Source organism: Coffea arabica, chromosome 4c (genome assembly GCF_036785885.1).
Source record: "Coffea arabica cultivar ET-39 chromosome 4c, Coffea Arabica ET-39 HiFi, whole genome shotgun sequence".
In the NCBI taxonomy this organism is placed as follows: domain Eukaryota; kingdom Viridiplantae; phylum Streptophyta; class Magnoliopsida; order Gentianales; family Rubiaceae; genus Coffea; species Coffea arabica.
In genome coordinates, this window is record NC_092316.1 from 7,995,547 (window position 1) to 8,006,947 (window position 11,401).

Here is an 11,401-nt window from a genome sequence, read left to right on the forward strand (position 1 = left end):
GATTTTTAGAAGGTCATGCAATGCGATGGTTAATATTGGAGGACTAACACAGCAAGACTGCAGTGATAATTATGCAAGAGCGGGAAGGTGCGAGTGGATAATAATAAATATTAGAAGGGTATTTTTCGAATAATAAATAATGATATTTTTTTAACACTAAATCTCACCAATTAAACTAAAAAAAAAAAAAGAAAAGAAAAACAACCACAAGTTTGTGAGCTAAAGGATTAAGGGCTAAAACAGTAAAACGCCTCATGCGCCTCGTTCTCTTGCTCAGTTTCTCTGTCGCTCTTCATTCACTCTCTCTCACTACAGGCTGCAGCCTTCGGCAGCGGGAGAGCTATCTCCGTCCAAGCATTTTCTTCTTCATTTGTTCAAGGTCAGCCCTCTCTCTGCCTCTCTTTCCCTATCTCTTTCTCTCTCACACAGTTTCGCACGGAAGCAGAGGTGTTGATACTTGTTTCTCCGTTGATTTACGGTTGTTTAGATGGATGCATGAAGATTTTTCTTTTTTTTTTTTTGGATTGTTTTAGATCTGTTGGAAATTGTGAAATTGGCTGCTATGCATTTGATTTTTCGGTTTTTTACTATCTGATTTGCTGATTGTAGACTTAATTAGTTGGTTAGTGAATTTATTCTCACACTATGCTATAGCATGACACATGAATTGATTCTTGCTATACATCTTTGATTGCTTCCCTAATGGATGACTTATCTGTAATTGTTCTTCTGTAAATTTTGTCAAATCAACTGCTTGCTGCTTTGGCTTGAGGATTGGTTCAAGTTTCTTGAATCAAGTTAGGTGACAGAACACATGACTAGTTCAAGTTTCTTCAAGTCAACTTTGATAAGAGAAACAAAGGACTGCTGATGGTTATTTTGTCAAGTTCAGCCATGGCCACCATTTTGAATATTGTAAAACACTAAGCAATTCTAGGTGGGCTTTGCTCTGCTAGAAACAGTCAAGTCGGGAGGAAAGAGGGGCACAAATATAGTTCACAATACTTGTACGTTAGGATTTCTTTCTTTTCTTTTTTAAATAAAAAATGGTTATAAATTCTCAAGGACAGAATTGTTGCATAATTGAATCCTCCTTACTCCTAAAACACACACAAAAAAAGGACAAGAAAGATGCTTTGGATGTTTCACATAAATATCTAATCTTTGATGGAAGCCAGTTTGAATTGTTTTGATAAAGAGTGGGCTAAAGATGGCAGAGTCTTTTTGTGAAGGGCTGGATTGGACCAAATTTCATAATTGAAGGGATAATTCAGTGAACAAGATTTAAGTATGGCTAGATTGAGGCAATTGTAACATTGGAAGTTATGTTGGCAAAATTAGCATGTGAGGTGCTTAGAAGATGCATTGTTGGAATTTAAGGACCAAATTGAAATTCTTTTTAGAGGGCATAATGGGCACTTTAAATTAATTTGAACAGCTTGTTAGGAATTAGTAATAATAATTATCTTCTTAAACAACTAATTTGTTGGAAGATATAGTTATGTTAGAGATTTATCTGAAATTTGTCCATATATAACAAAAAGTTGAAATAATTGTACCAAAGGTTAGAGTAATAAGGCAATCTCAAAAATTTGCCTAAGTTTTTCCTAATTTTTTAAAAAACTTTTTGTGGCATTTTTGAACATCTTTCAAGTAAAAGGACAAAAGTTTCTAGCATTGTGATTGCTTTGAATGATCAATCTTCAAGTATAAACATCCGAGTCGACCCTTTAAAAATCAATTTCTCCTAAATGCAATAAGATATTACAGCAAAATATCGGAAGAATGAAACTCTTCTAAGACCAATAAATTCTTAGGTTTGGAAAGTCATCAATAAAAAAGTCCCGTGTATTTTGAAGAGTAATGCTTTTATTTCATTTATTGCAAGATGGTGTTGTCAGTATTAATATTATTCTACTCCATTTTATCTCTGTAATATAGAAAAATTATTTCATTTATGAGTAAAATATGTTAATTGAGGAAATTTCATTATCTGCAAGTATATAATAATTTTGAAAAGAATTTGTATACAATTTATGGAACTTCGGCTACAGTTGTCTAGTACTATTTGGAATGTATCTATCTTATTTATTACCAAAAAATATATTTTTTTTTGAAAGAGACAGCAAAGCATTACAACTTGTAACTCAATAAATTCTATCTGAATCTAAAATTAAATCTGTTCTAGCATGACCATACCGTCAGTTGATATTTGAAAGTTGAAACAACAAATAGGGATAAAACCTATGTGAAAAAGACTCTTTTGGTCATGGGAAAAAATTGCATAAGATTATTGGTTAATAATTTTCATAAAATATTTTAATAGAACATTGGAAAAAGAAGAGGGGTGAAAAGAAAATAGGAAAAGGTTTAATTATTTTTTTATCGCTTAAACCCTTCAAAAAGCCCAGGACCGGTTTGAAAGAATTAATTTCTCCTCTACCCTTTTTTGAGCTTTTTGTTCAGCCACCATGGCAGCCAGCATTGCTAGGACTATGTTTCGTTCAGCCACCACATCCGCCCGGATTGCTGCGGGAGAAGTTTTTACTGGCGCCAAGTCAAAGTCCAGTCGCTCCACTTTTCGCATCCCTACTGAAAAACCCCTCTCAGCTCGCATATTCAGGTAGAACTATATTGTTCATAATCTTTTTTTTCCCCAGGTGCAATAGGATATAATCTAAATTGTAATGGGAAATATGAATTATGATTTTGTGGGGTGGTATTTATAGGTCTCCTGTTGAAATGAGCTGTATAAGTGCCGGATCAATGTTTCCTTTTCACAGCGCAACCGCTTCAGCACTGCTAAATTCTATGCTTTGCGAGGTTTCTCCTTGGACTTGTAATTGGACCCAAGATTTTTGATAGGTATATTTCTAATTGCTGTTATAGTGATTATAGATCCTAAAATATATTCATTTTACTCTTTTAAGGTTAGCAAAATGTTTTGGGCATTTTTGGTGGTGAATGGAAAGTGATATTCATTTTCAAATTCTCAATTTGGAGTCTGATTTGGTATTGACCATAACCTTACAAAAGGAAAAGAACTTGAGGCTTAGCCTAGTCATTTCTGTAAATTTTAGATACTTTTTTTACAGTATTAAACTAACTACTGCATTTTCAGAGTGTAGGAATTTGGGGGTGTCCATGCCACTTTTTTTTTCTTGGGGGGTGAAAATTGGTGCGTTTTTTCAGAAAATTTGTGATTGCCCTTAGTTTGTTTGATAAATAGGCTGTCCGCCGACTTCTCTCTTATCAAGGTTCTGTTTCTGCATTTTTGTTTACCTTTGTCTGCTTCTTTTGTTGGTCCCTTTTATAATCATCTGGACTCATAAAGATAGAGATATGGCTAGACTGAGGCAACTTATTGTTAAGAAGTCTATGGTTTCTAGAATTCATGTCATCATGTGGTTGATTTCTTTTGAAATTTTTGTGAAGTTGCATGTGTTGAAAGGGAGACAATCTTCAGGATGAAGATGTTAATTAAATATTTGTATCTTAAATTTCTTTCAGGATTCCTGACTCTGCTGCATTTTGTCTATACCAAAATAGAAAAGTGGACGCTCTTTTTACCTTGTAGGCCAGGAGGGGACTAGATGAAGTTTGAAAGGGAGGTGACTTGATTGAAATTCCTTTCTGTTATGTTTAACAATTGAACATTGAATTGCAAGTGCAGAGCTGGAATTAAAACTCATCGCCAATGTCATGGAAAACTTTTTCCGACTTCAGATTTAAAGCAATCCAAAAGAACTTGTCATCATTGTCCAATTGCTAGAGAAAAATTCAATCTAATGGCAGTTATGATACCTTTTGTTCCAATGTCTCGGATGATTTGGACTTCGCCTGTGGCCCTTTGACACAGTTGCAGCCCTTTGACACAGTTGTAGCTTGGGCACGTTGTGCAGTAAGGATCGTGGCACATTCCTGGTTGCCCGGACTTCAGATGATGGTCATTTTCCCAGGATGGTCTTTTATCCTGACCAAACATCCTGGTCCATGCCATTCAACGAGGGATATCATTCTACTGCAGTCTTAGTAGTTTTGTTCCCTAACAACCCTCGTGTACGCTGAAACACAAGTGTTTGGATGGGAGTTTATTTGAAACCTTATTTGAATAATTATTGTAGTATTTTTTATGATGCGATATATATGCGATAAAAAAAGTGTATAAGAAAATGTATTTATGATAGAAGCAAATAATCGCAATCCAAACACACATGTTAACCTACAAAACTGCTCTCGCTGTCATGGTATTCTATGGAGTTCATTAGGATAGATATGGATGCACACCTTGTCCTAGATGTAAACCTTCTTAACTGATATTCATATTGCCCATGCCAAGAATAGTCTGTTTGTGCACTCGAGCTATAAAGAAACAAAATCAATACCAATTGGCAATCCTGTCTATGTAACAATGAAAATCAATTCTGAATCAATAAAGATGCAACTCCAATAACCCTGGACAAAACCAATTTCCATTTCCCCTTGCTAAAAATTTTCCAATCAGCTGGGAATCATGGTGTATTTTTTTTTGAAAGGCTTGCACTGCATTAAATCCTTTTCGACCAACTTAGCTGAAAGAAACCAGGAAACGACTTAAAGAATGCTCAATGTAAGGGTGCAATGAGTTGAATCGAGTCGAGATTTAGCCTAATCGAGCCGAGCTTCCCGTTAATTTTATGAAGTTCGAACTCGAGCTCGAGTTTAAAAAATAAAAAAATATATATTTTATATTTAAAAATAAAAAATAATTATTTTATTTTAAAAAATGAATAAAATAATAATTTTTTTAACAAATAATAAAATATTAGGAATATATATGTAATTTTACTATTATAATAAAAAATAAAAAAAAAATATATATATATAATTGAGCTCGCGAGTGTCGAAATTAATGTTTTTGAACTCGAGTTCAAGCTCGACTTGATTAGCTCAAACTCATAAACAACCCTAGCTCAATGTCCAGAAGCTTTTGACGTCATCCTTTACAACTTCCCTTAGGCATGCCTAACATTTGAAATTGAAAATGAGGTACAGAAGGAAAGTTGTGTGGGAAAGTGAAGTGCAAGAAATTGAGGTAAAGAAAAATGGAAATTACATTCTTGTGTACATTTGGTTAGCAAGAAAAATTTTTGAGGAAAAGGGAGAAGTTATTGAAAGTTAGTAGTAGTTATTTTAATATGTAACTAAAAAATTTCCCCTATAATCTTGCAAATTTTGCAGGACAAAAAATGCAGGAAAGCAAGAGAATTTATAGGAAAAATTTTAAACTTTTTATTAAACAAAATCATACAAGGAAAAATAATAATTAACTTTCCTTCACTTTTCCATGCTTATAAACAAACACTATGTAAGGGTTTACGATCCAATCCACCGCCTTATCAAAGCTATGATATCGTTTGAGTTCTTATAAAGATGATTGAGTATTGGACCTAAGAGATCATATATAAACTCAGGAATAGATCTCCCGAAACATTCATCAATAGAACAAATAATCTATAGCCCAAAAAAAAAAAAAAAAGGTTTCATGTTTTCTTTTTTAAATTTTGTTTCATGAGAAGACCCAAGTCTTATAGGGAGAAAAGAAGAAAAATGAGGATTTGAGAGAACCAAGTCTTGAAGTCACATGTCTAATATCCATACCATTTGGTCCTTTTATTTTTTTGAGATTGTGATTTTGATTTTAAAGGAAACTAGATACAAAAGTTAGGAATTTACTTTTTGAGGATGGTCAAAACGGCTCGGGTATCCCGAAGGCCCAGCCCACACATCCCATGGGTTGGATTCCTGATAGTTTCACCTCGGACATCCCGTACATCCAGGCGGCCGGGGTGAATTTACCTCTTGTTCTCAACTCGGTCAATGCTATAGCTCACACTGCCAAAGTAACACACCGCCGAAGTAATACCTAAAGGGCGGACACCTGAAGAAGTATCGGATGTGGCCTCTGACACATGATGACGTATGACTGGTAGCTGCTCTGACACACTGCCCCTTGCAGAGTCCAGTCAAATCAAGGTGATACACTGTCCACATCAAATTTATAGAGACTTGCACCTGCAGTTTCTCTCCCTCCTGATTGTCCCGTATAAATAGCGGGAGCTCCCACTGAGAAAGGGGATGCGAAATCTCTGGTAAAAATCTAGTATTCATTTTCCTACATTACCTAAATAGCTACTAATTTAAGCATCGGAGCTATACCGGGGAATTTTCCCCTTCTTTTCTTATAATTTGAGCAGGTGATTCTACTGTGGTGACCTCCTCAACTCGGAAGACTTTCTGATCTCCGGGCCACTTTGTCAAGATAAAAATAAACTCTTCAATTGGCACCATCTGTGGGCAGGACGAGTTCGTTGCTTCCCGACTTTTATTTTTCCTTTTCTTTTTTTTTAATTATTATTTATAAGGGACTCCAAACTTTACAAAGGGGAAGAGAAAAGAGGAAAGGAATAAAATCTTGCTAAGCTCCTTCCAATTAAGTTGGAGTTTGGTGGCATATGCCCTTATCCACATATGTTTATGATCGATAATGGGTCTAACTTCTTATGTCTGCCTGAAGCCCGATATCTCGAAAAGCAACTGTGAGCCCACAACATATCGGCTCCTGTTGGTTCGTTTAATTTGCTACTTGATATGGTCCAGGCATTTTTACAAAATAGTCGCAGTATAATGTATTGTCTAAGCCCAAATTAACTTATAGTAATACAAGTCGATTTTTCTATTTCTCTCTATTCCTTTTTCTCTCCCTTTTATTTTTAATTCGGTTTTAATCATTTTCATAGTTTGGCGTCAACCTACAAAATTTCGGTTAAAACAAAACTTGAAATGAAATAATTTTCTTGGTACAAAATGAAACCAATTTTAATTTATAATAAAAAAATCATTATGTATTTCCCGATTGATACGGAAAAAATAGTGAAGAATACAAAGAAGCTACAAATTAGCACTTGGAACTTAGGACACCTTATGTCACCTTGATCCCTAATCATAACTAAGTTGTAAATTGACTCAAATAATACTTATCCATTTACCTTTAATAAAGTCGTATTTTAATATTTATCCACGTACTTTTATCTCTATCCTACGTGACTATTTGATAGAGCGAGTATTCCACACTTCTCTCAATGTCTATGTGCTCTCTGACCGGTTATTTTGTTCTCTTGATTTCCTTTGTCTTTATTCTTTTTTTTTTCCTATCAATTTTGGATAATCTTTCTACCAATATCTTTAATGTAAATTTTGTTATTATCCTAATCACATGTGATGTCATGTTGAATTCTCGATATGCTTCTTCTAACAAATTTCTATCTCACTCTTGATGGCTCATTTTTAATTGACCAATTTTTTTCAAATTAAATTTTGAAAAGAACATATCGTTTATCATATAGGTTATATATATTACAGGTTCAATCACTTTTTCTTTGCACTTGCAGGTATGTCTATCATCAAAGTTTCATTTGGGAGAGCAGTGGATTGAGTTGTATGAGGTATCAGAGTGTAAGTGAGAGGTATTGGAGCGTAAGAGTTTCCACCTACCCAATTCGGGTTCAAAATCTTCCACTTATCCAATAAAAGTTTCATTTATAGTTATCTATATTACTTTTAAATTAATCTTTTATACACTGACAGTGTATACACCATCACCATTGGATGTATGACAACTCATTTATATTTAAATTTAAATTTCAAAATTTGCCCATATATCATGTATTCAACTATGATAATGTATACACTGTCAACGTATATAATATTGACTCGTGATATGTTTTATTTTACAACACCGCTCCCAACCAAAGATAAAATGGATTGTGCAAAATGCATGGAGTTGAATCTAGTTACGCTCACAAGTACAAGAGACGTCATAAGTGGCAATAATTTTGGAGACTACAAATGGAAGTTTTGTAATTACGTCAAAACTCAAGGACTACAAGAGTATAATTCTGAATTTATTCCCCAAAAAGAAAAAGGGGTAAAATACTAAAGTAGGACAGAAAAGTAAAAGCAAATTCATGTCGAGGCTACATCTGTAAATCCACACAAAAGCTAGTCCCAAACCGAAGAACAGGTAAAGCCACAAGTCAGTGCGCAACAAGTCGGCCACTAGGGCATCTTCAGACATCAATGGAATCCGCGGCTGCCCATCCCATATTTTCTACCGTTAGATCATTCAATCCAACGGCCCACGAAAAACCCTAGCTACGGCCTCCTTCTTCATACCCATTTATAAAGTCCTCGTACGCCTCGTTCTCCTTCTCAGTTTCTCTCTCGCTCTTCATTCGCTCACTCTCTCTCTCTCTTTCTGTATTGCTCAGCAGCGAGAGAGCTCTCCATCTGCATTTGTTTTAAGGTCAGGTCTCTCTCTCTCTCTCCCGATTTATTTCTCTCTGGCACGCACACTTTCGCACAAAAGCAGAGGTGTTGAAGCCTTTTTTTCTGTTGATTTATGGTTGTTTAGATGCTTGCTTGAAGATTTTTCATTTTTGTTGATTTAGATCTGTTGGAGCTTGTGAAATTTGCTGATATGTATGCGATTTGGGAGTGTAATTATCTGATTTGTGATTCTAGAGTCGATTACTCGGTTAATAATTGGTCGGCTTGTTGAGTGCTGAGTTTTTGGTTTCGATTCGTTTTTAGTGATAAGAGCTTGGGTCTATTTGATGATCGGTTGGGTTATATCGGTTTTTAATGTGTATTAGATGCGATGAAACGATCCGCTTGACTTCGTATGAATGTTTTGTTTATGTTGTCTGCATGTTGATGTTTGTCCGGAATTCAGCTAAATAGACCTTTTTAAGTTTTCAAATGAAAATTTATTTTGTTTTTCACGTTTTGTTGCTGTTTGGTTCAGATCCGTCATATTTTTTGATGATTTATGAAAAACTGTGGGGTAGGCCGAATTTTAGATGGAATTGTTCTTCGAAAACAGTTTTTCCCCCAAAATTTGCTTTTGTTTTCGTTTTACCAATGCTAGAGTTAGAAACCGTGCTGGCTTTTTAGTCAGAGACGTGAATTTGAGTTGATAATCAAGTGGTTTTGTTTAGTTTTGGACCATTTATTTAACGTCAGTAAAGGCTTTTGATAAACAAGCATGACCGGTATGTAGTTCTGGGCTTCATTTTTTAGTGATTTTGTTCAAAACTTTTTGCTGCCACGCGTCCACGTATCTTGATTTATTACTATTAAGCTTTTAATACGAGTTATTTTGGGTTATGTGATTTGTTTTTTGTTTTTATTAGCTTAGAAGCGCTAGAGATTGCATGCACTAGCTTGGACTGACAGCTATGTTCTGCGTTTGCAGTGTCTTTTGAAAGTTTAGGATGGGTAAGGAAAAGGTTCACATTAACATTGTCGTCATTGGACATGTCGACTCTGGAAAGTCAACCACCACTGGTCACTTGATCTACAAGCTTGGAGGTATTGACAAGCGTGTGATTGAAAGGTTCGAGAAGGAGGCTGCTGAAATGAACAAGAGGTCATTCAAGTATGCCTGGGTGCTGGACAAACTCAAGGCTGAGCGTGAGCGTGGTATTACCATTGATATTGCCTTGTGGAAGTTTGAGACCACCAAGTACTACTGCACGGTCATTGATGCCCCTGGACATCGTGACTTTATCAAGAACATGATTACTGGTACCTCACAGGCTGATTGTGCTGTGCTTATCATTGACTCTACCACTGGTGGTTTTGAAGCTGGTATTTCCAAGGATGGTCAGACCCGTGAGCATGCTTTGCTTGCCTTCACCCTTGGTGTCAAGCAAATGATTTGCTGCTGCAACAAGGTGAACTCTTTTGCCTTGAAGTTTTGTAGTATTGTATAAAATGACATTTTTATTTGGGTTGTCTTTTCTCTTGCATCATTAACTGCTGTTGTTAATCATTTTTGATACCTGGCTTTTGTAGATGGATGCCACCACTCCTAAGTATTCTAAGGCAAGGTATGATGAAATTATCAAGGAAGTCTCTTCCTACTTGAAGAAGGTTGGATACAACCCTGACAAAATCAACTTCGTCCCCATTTCTGGTTTTGAGGGAGACAACATGATCGAGAGGTCTACAAACCTTGACTGGTACAAGGGCCCAACTCTCCTTGAGGCTCTTGACCAGATCCAAGAGCCCAAGAGACCCTCAGACAAGCCACTCCGTCTCCCACTCCAGGACGTCTACAAGATTGGTGGTATTGGAACTGTTCCTGTTGGTCGTGTGGAAACTGGGGTCCTCAAGCCTGGTATGGTGGTTACTTTTGGTCCAACAGGGTTGACAACTGAAGTTAAGTCTGTTGAGATGCACCATGAAGCCCTTCAGGAGGCTCTGCCTGGTGACAATGTTGGGTTCAACGTTAAGAATGTTGCTGTCAAGGATCTTAAGCGTGGTTTTGTTGCCTCCAACTCTAAGGATGACCCTGCCAAGGGAGCTTCCAGCTTTACCTCTCAGGTTATCATCATGAACCACCCTGGCCAGATAGGAAATGGATACGCACCAGTGCTTGACTGCCACACCTCTCACATTGCTGTCAAGTTTGCTGAACTTGTGACCAAGATTGACAGACGATCTGGTAAGGAGCTTGAGAAGGAGCCCAAGTTTTTGAAGAATGGTGATGCTGGTATGGTTAAGATGATTCCCACCAAGCCCATGGTTGTGGAGACTTTCTCTGAGTATCCACCTCTTGGACGTTTTGCTGTGAGGGACATGCGTCAAACTGTTGCTGTTGGTGTGATCAAGAACGTTGACAAGAAGGATCCAACTGGTGCCAAGGTCACCAAGGCTGCAGCCAAGAAGGGAGCCAAATGAAATGTGTTTATGAGATTTCGCTCTGATGAACTAGTTTCTGTTATTTGCTTTAGTTATTTTCGATTTTCTTTTCGACATTCTAGCAGTTTTGAATATTGGAGAGTGGATTTCATCACAGTTCTCTAGCCTTGCTTGTGAGGATGGTGGAGAAATCGAGCAATCTGGGTGTGAACCTGGTTTGCTTGATGACAGTGGTGGAGTCCATTTCGAAGCTGTCAATTGTTTTGGTTTCTATAGGTTTAAAACATATGATGATGAGTTTTTACTCCTTGGTCGGTAAACAATTTAAAGTTCAACGTTTCGTCATTCTTGTGCCTTGTGCTATCACTCCCACTTCTCGTTTGCTAATTTGTTATTCCTTCTTGAATTTCTGGCTTGCATTTGTAGTATGTTCTGCCTACGTGACTAACCTGCCTAAATCTCGACCGTCCACAATTCAAAGAGATGCCACTGTAGTGGAAACGTATGTGTAGTGGTTGGTTTAAGGGTTGTTTCGTAAACTCCCAATGTGAAGCACATTTGAAAGTTTGATTGGTGCAGCAAATTCGGCAAACAGATTTCGTACCCGGAATGAGTTGCAAACGTTGTGCTCTTGTGTTAATGGATGGTTCGCGTG

The 11,401-nt window shown here is 36.7% G+C and overlaps 1 protein-coding gene and 1 long non-coding RNA gene across 3 annotated transcripts; both read left to right on the top strand.

Annotated features, from left to right (window-relative positions):
- Positions 1 to 222: 222 nt before the first annotated feature.
- On the top strand, positions 223 to 4,133 carry LOC140005220 (uncharacterized). Its single transcript, XR_011812973.1, has 4 exons — positions 223 to 379; positions 2,467 to 2,623; positions 2,730 to 2,865; positions 3,511 to 4,133. It is a non-coding gene; the product is annotated as an uncharacterized lncRNA (long non-coding RNA).
- Positions 4,134 to 8,048: 3,915 nt separating this feature from the next.
- Positions 8,049 to 11,091, top strand: LOC113739776 (elongation factor 1-alpha). 2 transcript variants are annotated; one of them, XM_027267107.2, is made up of 3 exons: positions 8,049 to 8,344; positions 9,296 to 9,776; positions 9,898 to 11,091. In XM_027267107.2, the coding sequence occupies exons 2-3, from the start codon at positions 9,315 to 9,317 to the stop codon at positions 10,783 to 10,785; spliced, it is 1,350 nt and encodes a 449-aa protein (XP_027122908.1). In that variant the 5' UTR covers positions 8,049 to 8,344; positions 9,296 to 9,314; the 3' UTR covers positions 10,786 to 11,091. The 2 variants fall into 2 exon arrangements, with proteins under 2 accessions (XP_027122908.1, XP_027122909.1); XM_027267108.2 differs by having other exon boundaries at positions 8,211 to 8,349.
- The last annotated feature ends 310 nt before the right edge of the window (positions 11,092 to 11,401 follow it).

Bases quoted from the DNA above. Each gene is read 5' to 3' on its own strand.
- LOC113739776 (XM_027267107.2), top strand. From the start codon at position 9,315: ATGGGTAAGGAAAAGGTTCACATTAACATTGTCGTCATTGGACATGTC. The intron at 9,777-9,897 runs GTGAACTCTTTT...TGGCTTTTGTAG, and splicing joins TGATTTGCTGCTGCAACAAG to ATGGATGCCACCACTCCTAA.